The 17,719-nt window shown below is 33.9% G+C and overlaps 1 protein-coding gene across 5 annotated transcripts in view; it reads left to right on the top strand.

Moving 5' to 3' along the window:
* The window catches only part of LOC106872388 (protocadherin-18), a 132,724-nt gene that overhangs the window by 3,660 nt on the left and 111,345 nt on the right, over window positions 1-17,719 (top strand). For all 5 annotated transcript variants that reach the window (XM_089362707.1, XM_014919376.3, XM_089362706.1 and 2 more), the window contains one exon: window positions 10,592-13,060. In XM_089362707.1, coding sequence (XP_089218833.1) covers window positions 10,682-13,060 — 2,379 coding nt within the window. In that variant the 5' untranslated portion in view covers window positions 10,592-10,681. The remainder of the gene's footprint in view (window positions 1-10,591; window positions 13,061-17,719) is intronic.

The raw sequence follows: 17,719 nt of genomic DNA, 5'->3' as shown, positions 1-17,719 counted from the left end.
ACCATCACCATTATTATCACCATCACCAACACTACCATTACCAATACCACCACCACAACTACCAGTAGCAATTGTTTGAACAAACTCACTGTCACAATCATCAATGTGCATTGTAGATTATGGATCTGTTGGAGCCATTGCCAATATTAGACTGCAGTAATCAACTGAAGAGTCCTGCTGCTTTTGATTGTTCCTGACATTATCAGTAATAGAATTCTAATCAGCAATAATCTTTGGAATGAAGTCAGAAAATGCACTCTCAGATACTTGGAAGTTTGCGAAAATATAAAATGATATACAGATAACATTAATTGAAATGATTTTAATAAAATGCTATATTATATGAATCGGGTTGTTTGTGTATGTATCTGGGTCCATCAGTCTGTATATGTGTAGGAATGTATATGTATTCCTGTGTCAATAATATCATTGATGATATATGCATTTATACAGCACAGGCATAGATCAGCATGTATGCAAGCATATATACACATAAACATTGATAAACATCGATCGACATACCTACACACACTCACACACACAGATACACACACACACACACACACTTATATACTCACACACTCATATACACATACTTTCACATATATATAGACAATATAGACACACACGCTTATGTAATTCTGAAGAAACAATAAGAAAATTCACCTTGATTTCCGGATTTTATTCCATTAATCAATGATCATCTCTTTCTGTATACTTATTCTCCAACTCTTTCTCTGTCTCTGTTTGAGATGTCTGCAATGCCAAGCTTCACTAAATCCACACACACATATATATTTATATCATTTGTTCAGATATTTTTCTGTATACTATTATGTAGACAGACATTTAGCCTACATAATAAGCAATATCCACCATATGACCAAGGAACACAAAGAAAATTGCTGAAGTCTGGTTTCCCAGATGTTGGAGTCTCACAGACAAAATTATGCAGGATTAGAAGCAATGGCAATATGCCAATATGAAGACCTATCCAACCCATGCCAGTACGATATAAAAAGAAAAAAAATACACAAAAGAAAACAAACAAAAAACAGGTATTAAATTGATGAAATATTGGGGAGAAGGAGACCAAAAATATGGTGAAGCTGAATAATGGTGGTGGCATCATTGACAGAAATCTTAATGATGATGGTGATGAGGACAATGATGATGGTGATGAGGACAATGATGATGGTGATGAGGACAATGATGATGATTTTGTTCACTGAAATATTATTTACCAATCAATTATGGACTTAATTTCATCATATTATCCAGTTCCTTTACCATCATGTAAAGGTAGTACAAATTGCAGATAAAATAATCGAGGAAGAATTTAGTTTGAACATGGAAATCTTTCTCAAACAGCAATCAAACAGAAAAAGAAGCAGATGTTTGTTTCATCTAAATTTGTTAATGTCCAAGTTATTCTTGTTGTAGTTATTCTTGCTGTTTAGCCCCAAGTCAATCTGCCCTAATAAAGTAAGAGCTATGATCAAAAGACACTCCAGCCATAGTGAATAAGTGATATATTATAAAGTATTTTATTCTGCTCCTGTTAGAAGCTTTAAAACAATTCAAGGCAATGGAAATCCATTGTTATGTTCGAAGATAGAAATATTTCTCAAACAGCAATAAAGCAGAAAAAGAAGCAGATGTTTGTTTTATCAAAATTTGTAAATGTCCTAGTTATTGTTGTTATTTTTTAGTCCCAAATCTTTCACCCTATTCAAGTCAGAGCTATGGTCAAAAGTTCCTCTAGCCATGACCACAATGTCATTGTATACACCAAGAACCTTTTTTTTTAAGATTTCAGTTTAGAGCCATCTGTGGGAGGTTTAGCCATTATATCAAGCATAATGTGATGATTTTCTTCTTGGTTTCTGTTATGTCTCAACGCTACTGCTATCTAGCACCTTCGGATGATCTCTACTCAACCACTACACAACTGCTACTCGACTGCTACTCAACGCACCTACCACGGCCAGACTACCTCTATTTATATGTCTTGGGAGATCCTACTTCTTCGCTTGGGGGTGTCGACACAACAGTTTCTTTGTTCATGCAGACTTGTTGCAGCACAGGACTACTGGACGGGATATCATTGTTATATTCTACATTAGCCCTGATCAAGCATGAACTGTGACTGTATTCCAGTTATGACTGTATTGTCATATTCTTTTTAAGAGTAGGCATAGACATGGCTGTATGGTTAACAAGCTCACTTTGCAGTCATGTGGTTTCAGGTTCAATCCTGCTGCACCACATCTCTTCTATTATATGTAGCTCCATGTTCAACAAATCTTGTTAATGAATTTGATTGACAGAAACTTTGTGGAAGCCCATTGTGTGTGGTGTGTGTGTGTGTGTGTGTGTGTGTGTGTGTGTGCATGCGTGCATGCCTGTGTGTGTATGTATGCGCACATTCTTGTGTATCTTGGAGTTTGTTTTTATCCTTCACCCAGCCACCTGACAGCTGGTGTTGGTTTGTTCATACCCTCTGTGTTAGCAATTTGACAAAAGAGACCAATAGAATAATTACTAAGCTTAAATAAGTACTGTGGTCAATTTGCTTGACCAGATCCTTCAGGACAGTTCTCCAACTGAAGTCCAGTGACTGGAACAAGCAAAAGATAAATGATAAAAATAACTTTGACTACATTATACGATGTATGCCTTTTTATGATAGTATAATTTTGCTAGAAGGTGACCTGGCTGCTATTTCTAGCAAATGGATCGACCACTTTGAGGTTTTCTTGTCAGCCTGGACTTTCTTCTCAATTCATTCCTGTTCTAAATAAGTACAACTACTACTTGATGGATAAAGATTATGAAATCAATACTTCATGGTTTTAAAATAGACCTGTATCATTTCTGCATGATTACAATGAGCTTCGATTAAGTGAAATAGTTTATCTTGTAATTCGACTTTAATATATTTCTGTCATCAGAGTAATTTCTTATAGGTTTATTTCATTCATCAGACACATCTTGTTATGCGAAATAGAATGAAAATCTTATCATTTTTTACCTAGACATTATTGTATCCAATATAGATGTCTGTGTAAAGCATGTGATCTAGTGGTTCGGATATTTGGTTCGTGATTATAAAGTCATGGGTTCAATTTCATGTCCAGGCAGAGCATTTAGTTTGTTGTGAGCTTGAGATTTTTTTTATTATTTACTTGTTTTTATAACTGGACTGTGGCCATGTTAGGGCAATGTTTTGAAGTATTTAGTTGAATAAATTGAATGCAGTATTTAATATTTTCTAAGTCTGTATTTATTGTGTCAGTCAAATTACTGGGATGTAAACAAACACTGGCTGCCAAGTGGTTGCGGGGAGGTGACAAATACAAGCATAAAACCACACACACATAAACACACACACACACACACACACTCAGACACACACACACACTCGTGTGTGTGTATGTATGTGTGTGTATGTTTGTGTGTGTGTGATGGGTTTCCACACAGTTTTCATCTACCACACACAAGCACAAATTCAGGCACAAGGCATTAATCAATTAGGGGCCATGGTAGAAGGTACTTGCATGAGCTGCTAGGCAATGGAATTGAACCCAAAATCAAAATGGTGACAGAGTGGAAATTTTTAGAAAGTAAATTTAGCAATCATTGAAGCAATCACATCTAAATAAATACAACTGTAATCTTTATCCCTCTTAATCCAAAGTATTTTCAATAAATAAGCCAAAAAACAATATAAATTTAAATTTTTAACTTACATATGAGTAGAACTTCAATTAATGACAATAAAACACTGAAATTTTACAAAGATTACAATCGATTTTTTTTTTAAGGCATAAAACTTGCTGAGTTTAATTCTGTTGTATATTCCCTCCACCTAGGTCAGCCCTGATCAAACAAATATCTTATTACAGTTGTTCCATTCATAACCGTCCCTCTTTTTTATATATCTTTATTCTGCATTGTACATTTTTATTCTATTTTAAATGTTTTATTCAATATAAACTCTTTTTTTGTTTTTTTGCTTTTTTGGTATGACAGTAGATAGTGATATGAGAGAAGACTTTATTCCTCTTTCTTACAGATTGGCTTCTCTCTTTGGCTTGTTATTAAGGTTTTACACAAAGATGGTCAATAAAATCAGTTCCAATTTTTAATTAGCACCTCAATTTATCAACCCCAGAAAGATGAAAGTCAATGTTTATCACAGTATGATTCAAATCAGAATGTAGAAGGCCTGACTAAATATCCCAAGACATTTTCTCTGTTGCTAGACACAAGCTAAAAATATGCAGGGTTTAGTAGTTGATCAGTACTAGGCTTAAATGTTAAGTTAGTCTTCTATTCACTAATTTTAATAACTTATCCTTTTATCATACTTTAGCTTCTCAAATCCTAGTACAAAGCCATGTTCCCCATGTACATATTTAGTCATTGAAGCTTTTCTTTTATCTTACCTTTTCCTGTTTCTTTTACCTGTCTTGCTTACCTGGCACCCTCATTAGTGCCAGTGGAATGAGAAAAGCAACAAGAACACACTGTAAAGTGGTTGGCATAAGGAGGGGTATCCATTCATAAAAATTATGCTAAAGCTGACTTTGGGACTCAATGCAGCTCTGCAGCTTGCCAGATTCTATCAAACTGTCCAATCCACCAGTATGGAAAACAAAAGTTGAATGATGATGATGATGGTGGTGGTGATGGTGGTGGTGATGGTGGTGGTGGTGCTACTGCTGCTGCTTCTGGTGATAGTGATGGTAGCGGCAGTGGTGGTTTTTGGTGGTGCTGGTGATGGTGATGATGGTGATGATAATGATGATCATGATCATGATGACAGTGAATAAAAACCAGAAAAATAGACTGATAATTTTTTATGTATTTTTTTATCCAATTTATTGTAATTTTATTTTTGTCCTTGTCTCCATTTTTATTTCTTGGCAGAGTATCCCAATACCTACTTTGTTGTACACAATACTGGGTTTGTAGTTATAGCTATATTTATATAATCTTTTATGGTTTATGATGAATAATACACCACACTGTAGACAGATTGTTATACCATTGTTAATTATTAAAGACATTGTGATCAAGTATTGTAGACATAACAATACAGCCTCTCTCTCTGCAGTAATTCATCCAACAAGGAAGCCACAATATGATCTGTTGGTCTGCTAGAAATAGCAGGTAAATTGTCTCATCACACCTTACTATTTTAAAAAGCTGGAGGACACATTAGATAATTTAGTCCTGAATACCCTTGAAATGATGAGATAATCACCATCAGAGTAGGTTAGGTCACAGCTTTGCTTAGTCATGACAAACTCAGGGGTAGAAACCAACTACAAAGTTTTCTTGGAAAGGAAAACAAATATTAAAAAAACAAAAAAAAACTTTTTATGGTATATATTTTAATGTTTTATTTATCTAATTTTGTGTTTATTGTTGTTGTAATTGTTTTTGTTGTTGTAATTGACTGTCTGTCCTCAACACTTTTGATCTTATGCCAATGTTAAAAATCATTATTATTACCGTTATCACAACTATTAACAAGGTGATGGATTGGTAGATTCATTTGACCATTGGACAAAATACTTGGCAGTATTTGTTTTGTCTGTTTAGATTCTGAGTTCAGGTCCTGCCAATGACATTTCAAGTCCTACCAATGTGCATTTCTTTCCTCTTGGGATTGATAAAATGAAATACCAGACCACAAGTACTGGAGTCAATTTAACCTTCCTTAAAATTATTGTAGATGTGAATGAAATTATAACAGAAGACTAAGACTAGCTTTGCTTTTTATCCTTCTGCAGTCATTGAAATATATACCAGTAAACACTGAAATTGTGAGCTTATATTAAAAATTATTATTCACAGCATTAAAGTGTCCAACAAAATACCTTGTCATATATATTCCAACTCTTGGAATTTTGAGTTCAAACTCAGCCATGGGTTTGATAAATAAAATACTAGTCAAGTACTGGTGTCAATGGTATTAGTTAATCACAATCACCTCCCTTCAAAAACTACAGGCCTTATGCTTAAATTAGAAACGTAAGCCAGTGGATTAGCTGAATCTTTAGAGAGTCAGACAAATGCTTTACAAGAACTGAGTTCAAATCCCAATGTGGCTAACTCTGTCCTACACCCTTTAAGGGTTTATTTTTGCATTCCCTCATTCTAGTAATACCAGTCAGGTATTGGGGTCATATTTAATCAACTAGGCTTGTCTTTAGAATGTGCAGTATTGTCCAATATGAAAAGTTGGCATGACCATTCCTAATTTATGTAATGAATAAGGATTTCTTCAAAGACTGGTACAAAGACAAATATTTAGGAGGGATGTATGCAAAAGATTCTACAATGCATATGTAAGGATCTTGAAAGGATGAAATTCAAAGTTGCTTACGGCCAGATTCGAACACAACATGAAAAAAAGATCATCATCATCATCATCACCACTGCCGCCGCTGCCACCACCACCACCACTAAAACATAAATTTTAATTTTTAACTTACATATGAGTAGAACTTCAATTACACTGCTCAATTAATGACAATAAAACACTGAAATTTTACAAAGATTACAATCGACTTTTTTAAGGCATAAAACTTGCTGAGTTTAATTCTGTTGTATATACTCTCCACCTAGCTCAGCCCTGATCAAGCAAATATCTTACAGTTGTTCCATTCATAACCACTGCTGCCGCCGCCACCACCAGTACCACCATCACCACCGCCATCCTCATTATCATCAACTTGTAATTTCTGCCGTGCATGATAATGCTACACATCTCATTCCGTTGTTATCAGTACCCTAAATTGATCATCAGTCATAATACTAGTATCTTCTATGATGGGGTTTTAACTATAGCTTTGAATGAACATCCATGGGTCACCCTTCAATGCATTGGGTTGGGGCCACAGATAATGACAGCTTGTCAGCTAGCAGCTGGCCGCACTGGATGTCTCACACAGAGTACAACCTGACAACCTACAGCTCCTTTCCTTCAATATCATTTGTTAACTGAGAGAAATTCCCACAGAGTTGTCCATTGGTAACTTTCTGCATCCAAGCAAAGAACATAACTAAATACTACAAGAAAAGTTTTCATTCACTCTACCATTTTTTCTGCTCTAACATACACACCTGAAAGGGTGTATGGCCTAGTGGTTAAGGTATTAGTCTTCACAATCATTAGACCCCAGATTCAATTCTCAAACCAGGAGGAGCATTGTATCCTTAAACAAAGCATTTCAGTTCACTTTGCTCCAGTAAACTCAGCTGAGAGTGGGTACCAGTGCTATCCGGAGTTACCCTTACAACAAACTAGCATTCCTTTCAGATTTAAGTCATGGCCGTTGCCAGTATGATGTAAATGTCACCTGTGAAATCGTACTCATGGCTGTTGCCAGTGTCATGTAAATGGCATCTGTGCCAGTGACACATAAAAAAGCAGCCATTACACTCTTGGAGTGGTTGGTATTAGGAAAGGCATCCTGTTGCGGAAACCATACCAAATCAGACTGGAACCTCGTGCAGCCCTCCAGCTTACCAGTTCCATTCAAACCATCTAACCCATGCCAGCATGGAAAGTGAACGTAAAATAATGATGATGATGATGATGATGATGATGGCCCTGATAAGCTCTCCCATAGACAGTTGTAAGCTTAAGATAGACAACACACACCAAGGGAATAAAAAACAAAATCTCCAGTGGAACCAAACAGACATCACAGTCAACAAATTATCTGATAACAACACCAAGCAATTCCTACTGTGGATTTATGGTTTCTTTTCTTTTTTTTTATCACTAAAAGCATTTAACGGTCCAAATACTCATTTCGCTATCATCCACACTTGTTCAAGCTTCAGCTGTTTCTCTAATCCGACTAGATAAGCACTTGATTTTAAAGATGTCTAAGTGTAAATAGATTTTTAAGAGTCTTTTAACTTTCTCGGTCAGCTTTCACTTTCTCACTTTCTCTTTCTCTGTGTGTATGTATGCATGTATTCATAAACACACACATATGCACGCACACACTCGCACACATGTACACATATATGTATGTATATATCTATATATATATATACATACATATGTATACATATATATGTATGTATATATATATGTATATGCACATATATGCATATATGTACACATATATGTTTATTAGTTGGACATGTATATGTGTGTTGCATATGTATCACCTAATTATTTAATAAAATAATCATTTAGAAATGTGTCCTTTCATAAATGTTTGAAATATACAGTAAACAAAGTTAAATAAAAGCTATTGATTTCAATTTGAAATATCCCTGAAGTGAAATAACAAGTTGTTCTCTATTCTGTTAATGAGATTAAGTCAGTGTAGTATGTTGCAAATGTGTAACTGGCAGTCTGCAGCTTAATGCAAAGTAAATGAACCCAATCTTCTACTTAACCTGAGGCTGGGGACAAAGTGTGATATATTTTCATACCCTTGAGTGTATATTTGAATTTGTTTGCAATATTTAAGTGGATATATGCTTCGTGCAGCTTGGAATCAGAGAAGAAGGAAGAGAAGAAAGTAGTTTAGAGTAGAACTCCATCTCAATCAATTAAGCTGATTGATGTTTAGAAGGAATTCTACCGTAACTAGATGCATTCTAGTCCAGTCACATAAATGATACTGCTACACTACTACAACATCAGTGTTGTACATAATTAAGGCGACTTCTTGTGAAAACCATTCTAATTAATAACGCCATGATTCAGATTATACCACGTGACTCTGCAATGCCTATGACACTCTTGAACACCTGCTGTTGGGCTTTCTCATTATTGGAATGATAATCAGATAGGATATATTGGAAATTGACTTGGGAAGAAAATAGAATCTGATTTACACAATGATTAGAAGAAAATTGTGAATTCAGAAAAGAGAAAGTGGAAAAAAAATTGTTTTCATGGAAAGTTTTGAATTTTAATTTGTAACATAAAAAAAGATAAAATTAAATAGTATGGTGTTAAAAATAAAATTTAAGTTTGAGAAAATGTTGACTAATCTTTCATTAACTTGGTTGAAATGTCACACTTAACATTCTTGGATTAATTGAAACCTGCCACTCAGAATTATAGCTTTTATTTTGAAGTTGCTCTTGAGATCTGACAAGTAAAGTGTAAATTTCAGCTATACAGAAAATAGAATCAATCCTAATTAGTTATAGCAATTTTGTGATATTTCTTGACATACTTCTCATATACCCTTTCTTTTCCTTTGCTTTCTTTGAAAAAAGAAAATAACCGATAATTCTTATTTTTGTTAACATTTAGAATGTTTGCTCAGTTACACATTTTACATGAAAATTAGCTTCTGACTTCCTATTTCATTTCCAATCATACAAGCTGCATTGAATCCAGTATATACATATATGTAACATGATACTTATATTAGTATTTTACCTTCTCCGTGTTTATTTAATTCTAAAATGCAATTGTTTCCTCAAACTTAATTATAGATTTATTCTAACATTCCTTTGTTCTGCTTCATTATTATTTGGATCCAATTGACTTCAATTCATTTATTTTTGACTACAAATTACCGTGTAAGCATACATAAATATGTTTAAGCAAGCAAAACAGGGAATAAAACATTTTGTGGCTGAAGAACCATGACAGAGGCTAACATTAGAGGCTGGAAATTAAAAATCCCTTGGGATTTTTATAAATGAAACAATGATTCAACAACATAAAAAGAAATTGCTATTTAACCCTTTTGCCACTACTGCTACTATGATACAAACTTCTTTTTAAAGTCATCTAATTTAAAATCTTCCATTAAAATCTCATGTTAATTTTTGTTCTACACATTAGGTTAATAATAACAAGGTTATTTTACTAAATCTTTCATTATTTTCAAAATTAATTAAAACAAAGATAGTGTATTTTAAAAGAAATATTTTAACAAAATGTTAATCTAGTGATAGTTTTTGCCTGATAAATCTTGCTATTCACAAATTTCAGTATTGAAACAAAGAATACTTAACACAATTTATTGAGGCCCAATGTATGCAAAAACATACCTTATTCTCTAATTTTCTTTTCTTTCATGAAAATTTAAGGCATAATAAGGATGTGAAAAGGAAGTTTCTTACGTAGTTTAACACTCAAAATGTTTATAACTATATGCATGGACACATTAATTTCCCATGCATGGGCATACATTATTTGCATGCACATGCATGTAAAATAAGATGAAGGAAAATAACAAGATTGTGGGAATTAGTGTGTGATAAGGGAGAGTAAAGATTGAATACATTGTTCACATAGTTTGTAGTGATAATGGTGGTGGTGGTGGTGGTGGTGGTGGTGGTGGCGGTGGTGGTGGTTGTAACGGTGGTGGTTGTAATGGTGGTGGTTGTGGTGGTGGGGGTGGGGTGGTGATATTACTATTTAGGGACAAAATCTCAAACACTGGATATAATAAAGAACTTATGGAGAAATAAATGTATTCTGGGAGGCTTATTTCAGCTAGAGTTATAACTAAGATACGACTCATCATTTACAAATGTAATTTACTAATATTAATCTTCTGCCATTTTTTTCATATAATTTCAGATTAAGCATGTAATTGTGACAGATATACATGTAGCCAAATGTTTTACAAATTCTTTGTAAAGAACACAAATAAGGATATCTTCTGATGACATGCTGGTACAAGTGTCCATCGTAATGTTTCTTCTCGAGACATCATTCAGTGCAGATATCACCTACCACATTAAAGAGGGTCAAAGACCCAACACCATTGTGGGAGATGTTGCTGATGACATTCATGTGTTAGAAAATGTTATATTACAAAAGTACAACCATATAACATTTAGTCAGCTGCAAAAGAGTGGAAACTTAAATTTGTTCAATGTAACAAAAACAGGAAAGCTGTATACTGCAGTGGTCTTGGATGCTGAATCTCTTTGCAAATATAATACAGAATGTTATAGTATGGTTGATGTAGCTGTTCGGAATAAAAAATCTTTTATAAGTATTATTGAAATAAAAATAATAATCAGTGATGTCAATGACAATTCTCCAGAATTCATGCAAGACTCCATCAAACTCCAATTTTCAGAAACAGATGGAAAAGGAACATCAAAATCTATTCCAAATGCCTTTGATCGTGATGTTGGTTTTGAAAATTCAAAGATTTCATACCAACTTTTACGGTCCAAAGACGATCCATTTATATTGGCAGTATCCCAGAAAGTAGATGGTTCTGCTGAGTTGGAAATAACTTCAACCCAAATGCTAGACAGAGAAATCAAAGCTACATATAATCTTCAAATTATAGCTAAAGATGCTGGAACACCACCAAGACAAAATACCTTAAATGTTCAAATTACTGTTGAAGATGAAAATGACAATCAGCCTGTGTTTGAACAAAATGTATACAATGTGTCAATCATGAGTTCCCATGACCAAGGCATGCCAATCATTACACTTACTGCAAATGATCGAGATGTTGGTGAAAATGGTAGAATAAGCTATTATTTCGCTTCTAAAACTTCAGAATCAACAAAATCTAATTTTAATTTGAACAAAAGAACAGCAGAAATTTTTCTGAATAAAGATGCTTCATTAAAAAGAAAACAAGTTTATAATTTGTATGTAAAAGCAGAAGATGGTGGTACTCCTCCAAAGAGCTCCACTGTAGCTGTTATAATAAATGTCATCAATCAGAAGAACAGTGCACCAACTATTGATGTGAATTTTTTTTCTGAGCCAATGGGAGGTGAAATTACTATTCCTGAAGATATATCAGTTGGTAGCTTTATTGCATACATAAAAGTCACAGATGAAAATAAGGGTGAAGATGGAAATGTATCTTGTACTATTGATAATCACCTATTCCAGTTACACAGTCTAGGAAATATGAAGTACAAAATGGTCATTCAAAATCCTGTTGACCGAGAAAAAGAAAGCAAAATCAACTTAACATTGATCTGTCAAGATAAAGGTACCCCTCCTCTAAAGACTATAAAAAGATTCTCGGTTCTAGTCACTGATTTCAATGATGTTCAACCACAATTTTCTAAGGATTTATTCAAATTTCTAATCTATGAGAATGAAAGCCCTAATTTTCCTGTTGGCTTTATTATCGTTACTGATCCTGACCTTGGACCTGGAGGTCAGCTGACTTATTCAATTTTGAATAAGAGCAAAGAAGCTCTTCCATTTGAAATCTCAAACCTTGGATTCATTTCAGCAACTGAATCCCTGGACCGAGAAAAGTGCAGTGAATATAAGTTTAAGGTTTTTGTAAAAGACAATGGAATACCATCTCTTAACAACACAGCAGATGTTATTGTGGAAGTTGTTGATAAAAATGACAATCCCCCGTATTTTACATTCCCTAACGTAAATCCTTTTAGTCTTGATGTCCACTACCATTCACAAAATAAGGAAGATATAATAGTTCTTGAAGCTTCTGACAGGGATATTCATATGAATGCTTTCCTTAGTTATGAAATTATTGGTGGGAATGAAAGAAATTTATTTAAAATCAATCCATATTCTGGTGAATTGTCTTTCACTCGTCCCATTTATCAAAGTGATGCTGGCTTTTATAACTTGCAATTTATGGCTAAAGACAGCGGATCACCAATTCTCTCGACTGTGACTAATTTATCTTTGACACTGACAACAAGCAACAAAACAACCACTGTTTTAACCCCAGTCCATGCCATGTCAGCTAAGAAAATTCACATCAATTTGATGATAGTCCTGTTAGTGGCAGCTGTTATATTTTCTATTACTCTAGTAGTTTCACTGACAATATGCATCGTAAGGAAAAATAACAGTAGAAATATACATCATAACGATGGATTTTATAATGACAAATATGTTGACTATGTCAGTAGAGAAATACACCCTCAGTATGATATGCCAGTAACTATGGAAACAAAGTATGGGAAAAAGACCATTTCTCAAGCAACTTTACATAAACGCCAACACCATTCTGGATATATTGATAAATGGAAGTCTCCGTCAGTTGGACTACAACTCCACGATGTCACAGATGAATTATATCAGGTAAGATTTCATTACAGTTTTAAAAACTACTTATTAATTATTACGTATTTTTATTTTTTTACTTTTTCATGTATATTTTTACTTAAGGCTAATTTTACTCCAAATTCTATTTTCAGCTCAATAAATTTATTTTCCATGATATTTGTCAGAAAATACATTAAGAAATATAGTTAATAGCAATAATAAAATTTAAAAAATTGTATTCATTAGTATTCAGAAAAAAATTCTTTAATTATAATTATCAAATATTGATTTCTTACTTATGCACAACATTTAATGAAATGTGACTGTGCAATATTCATGCTTTTCTCAAGGGCATTAAGGATATAACTGAAGTTGAGTCTACAAAGAATTGAAACCAGGTCACAGATTTTTCAGTTTCATTGGAGTTTACCACATTAGCAACATGGCACAGACATTCAATGCAATGTTGTCTTTTCAATTTGAAAAATTTATTTAATAAACTTTATTTCATTTCTAAAATTGTTAATAATTATTATAAAATTTTTCAAATTTGTATTCAAGGCTTCATAATAAAAATTCTTTTGATCTTTCATTAGTTTGAATATTAAGTGATCACTTTTAATATAGATAATTGGTATTAAAATAGATAAATAAATGAATAAACATGGTTAAGTTAGAAAATCGTATTACCCTGCCAAAATGCTAACATTACTATTAAACAAACAAAAGACTGGATTTCATACTTTGGTCATTTTATCATCAACTAATGGAAGCTCCAAAATAAATTTTCTTGCAATTTTTTTCTTCCTAATTAAAATATGTGCATGCATAAGTATGTGCACGTGTGTGTATGCATCTCTGAGAGAGAAAGAGACAGTGAGAGGAAGTGAAAGAGAGAGTGAAAAGGAGGAAGGGAGCAACATTTTATAAATGATGTTTCTTCACAGCTCGAGGGAGTTTGTTTATTGAGTGGTAAACCATTGAGTTTGTTGATGTAGTGGCCATGATTTTATTAGTAACTAATTATATTTGTGTGTTGGAGTTTGCATGTGTATACTTGTGTGTGTGTGTGTGTTTGTAAATTTTTGCAAGTTGAGATTATATGTATATGTATATATTTGTGTGTTAGCAAGTATGAGTTGCTGCTTGTATGTATATGTGCATGCTTGTTAGTGGTTCATAATGTGTATATGTGTTGAGTATGTATGTATTTGTGTGTGTGTATTTCTACATGTGCATATGTTCATGACTATATGCGTTTGTGTGTGTAGCTTCAATGTGTTTTAACACCTAATTGTGTTTTAAAAAAATGTAAGTTGAGAGAGAGAGATGAGATGAAACAAAATGATAAACAGCCTCAGTGAGGTGAATAGTGCAGTAGACAGTTTTGTGCCTTGCACTTAAATGATGCAAGAAAAAACAATTTTATTTGATTATTTATTTATTTTAATGGTTTGATCTAGAGGAAGGAGCTATTCTCAAGGCCATCAAAGACCCCTTTGCGACAAGTAAGATCAACATGGTTTGATACTCCTCTTTAAAGTTGATGGCTGTAAGAAAAACCATAAGCAAAGAAAGAATTCCTGAGGGATGATTTACTAGGGGAGATGAACTGTGTGTAGTGTTTATTGCTGGTCCTAGAGGGAGAAGACATAATGTGGATGAGAAAAGGAGAGGAGAATGAATTGCGGTATTGAGTGAAGGTGGCTCAAGAACCAACAATTCTATTGTTCACTCTAAAAAAGAACATTTAGGCTTATATTATTGTAGCTTCATGTGTTTTCTTTTTGTCTGATAATTTTGGACTCCACCCTCAATGATATCATAAAGTATGGTTTAGATATACTAGAGCCTTCACTGCAATTTGAGCTGGCAGCATTGGACAGCAGAGAGAGAGGGGGGTGAGAGGGAGAGAGAGAGAGATAGGGATGGAGATGGAGGGGAATGAGGGAGGGAGAGGGAGATGGAGGGAGAGAGAGAGAGAGAGAGAGAGAGAGAAAGAGAGAGAGAGAGAGAGAAATAGACCAAACAGCATCACAATCTTCTCATTCCAAGGAGGCAATTTTATAATTTAAGATAGCATCTGGGGCAATACCTGGGTCACCTGGCACCAACCTGGTGAAACAGGTATCAAACTCAGTTTTCATTTCCTGACTAGTTGGGGAAGTGAGTTAAATTTTGGCTGTTTGGTTGTTCACCAACAGGTTTCTTTTCAAACTCCTAATGTCCTTGGGCCCTCCTTACTCAATCTGATTAAAAAAGAGGTTGACATTGGCAGGAATGAGCCTTGAAAGGTGCAAAGGTGACCCAGTGTGCATCTTTTTCATTGTTCTTTAGGGAAATGTATTTGCCATCTTGTATGCCAAGATTATCAAATATTTTCATAAAAACATCTCACAATTATAAATGCAGGCATGGCAATGTAGTTACGAAGCCTGCCTTGCAGCCACAGGTTTTTGGGTTCAGTCCCACTATATAGCACCTTGGGCAAGTGTCTTCTACTATTACCCTGGACTATTCAATGGATTGTGAGTTAATTTGGTGATGGAAATTGTATGGAATCCATTCTGTATATATATATATATATATATGTATATATAATTTGTGTGTGTGCATGCGTGTGTGTGTATGTGTGTGTGTGTGTATCATTCTTATACAAGTATGTTATTGACAGTGACTTCAAAGTTTCAGCCGGCTGTCTGAGAATGGGTTAGCTGGCTAAAACTTCGAAGTCATTGTCAACAACATTCTTATATAAGAATATTAAATTTGCATTCTGAGTAACCTATCAGATTAATGTAAAATTGTTTTTTTTATAACTGGGCAGAAACGTTCAGGATCAATAAAATATGTAATAGTTGAACACTGGGGTCGATGTAATTGACTTAGCTCATCCCCTGAAATTGCTGACTTTGAGCCAAAATTTGAAACCATTATTGTAATTTTTATTATTATTGTTGTTGTTGTTGTTTTACTGCTCAGTGTGCTCAGTCTTGTCTGCTCTGGTTGATTCTGTGGGAGTGGACAGCAGCCGGTTGTCAGAGGTCTCACAAGGTCTCTTTCCACTCATTATAAGCCTTACTGCTTGGTTGTTAATTAATGTGGGAGACATTCAACATCCAAGTACCAATCTCAAAATCCTAGCTGTCCCCTGAAGAGCAGTTTTTGGGGGGCTTGCTCTGCTATCATGTCAATTTCAATTTCTCTGACATATTTCTTGAACTTGGTTTAGATGTTATTATTATTATTATTATTATTATTATTATTATTATTATTATTATTATTATTATTATTATTATTATTATTATTCAGTCAGCAAGCTAGTAGAATCGTTAACCCACCAAAAAAAACACACAGTGGCATTTTGTCCATGTTTATGTTCTGAGTTCAAGTTCCACTAAGGTTGACTTTGCCTTTCATCCTTTCAGGGTCAATAAATTAAGTACCAGTGAAACACTGGTACTTTTGGAGTCGATGTAGTCCCCTCCCACCAAATTTCAGGCCTTGTACCTATAGTAGAAAACATTATTATTATTAGTATTATTATTATTATTATTATTATTATTATTTAGTCAATGAGCTGGTAGAATTGTTACTGCACTGGACAAAATGGTTAGTGGCATTTCTTCTGGTTCTTTATGTTCTGAGTTTAAATGCTGCTGAGGTTGACTTTGCCTGCCATCCTTTTAGAATCAAGGAAACAAGATCTAACTGAGCACTGGGTTTGACTAACCCCACTAACCCTCAAATTTTTCCAACTCTCAAAAGAATTTCCCTCCTAGACTCCACATAATTACGTCTGGAATTTAGAAACTTCCATCCAGTACAAATTTTCTCCCATGTTAAGAATTGTAGATTTAAATTCTGTAGGGCAAAGAGAAGGAGTGGTTGTTGATCAAGCAGACCTATGATTACAGACATTCCAGCCACGACCATCATGTTATACATTTTCATAACAGTACTGATCAACAACCTGTATATCAAACTCTACCACATAAAAATGAGCAAAGAGACAGCAGCTTATAAACAATTTAGAATATATTGATTGCTTGTCATGTTAATGATACTTTTAGATTTGTTTTTAAACTGGTTAAACATCTGTTTTAGATCAATTTGCACATTACTGCTCTATTTATATAACTATGACATTGATTGTATGTATATATATATATATATATATATATATATATATATATATATATATATATAAATGTATATATAAATGTGTGCATCTGTGTGTGTAACGTTTAGATTTAATTTTGCCTTGTTTTACTTTTAATCTTTTACTGGTTCCAGTCATAAAAATGCAGCTATGCTGGAGCTCCACTTGCAAGTGTTTTAGTCAGTCATATTGGCTCCAATATATATCATAGTCTGGTGCTTATTCTATTGATCTCTGTTTATTGAACTGTTAAATCATGAGACATAATCAGCAACACGTATTTTGTTTTGATGACCAGTTTAAATGTAAATACAGACATGCGACATACATATGCCCACAGTATTTACAGACATCCGTATAAACCTATCACATAAATACACACACACAAATATACATATGTGTATGTACATGCATTTGTGTATACATACATGCACTTACACTCTCACAGACATAAACACACATATATATGTTCAGCTCTTTCTCGCTTGTTAACCATGCACTTACAATAAGAAACCATAGCTACACATAATATG

This window comes from Octopus bimaculoides, chromosome 14 (genome assembly GCF_046866305.1).
Source record: "Octopus bimaculoides isolate indiv1 chromosome 14, ASM4686630v1, whole genome shotgun sequence".
Taxonomy (NCBI): domain Eukaryota; kingdom Metazoa; phylum Mollusca; class Cephalopoda; order Octopoda; family Octopodidae; genus Octopus; species Octopus bimaculoides.
Note: the sequence above shows the minus strand (reverse complement) of the source record. Positions and strands in the feature narration are given on the sequence as shown.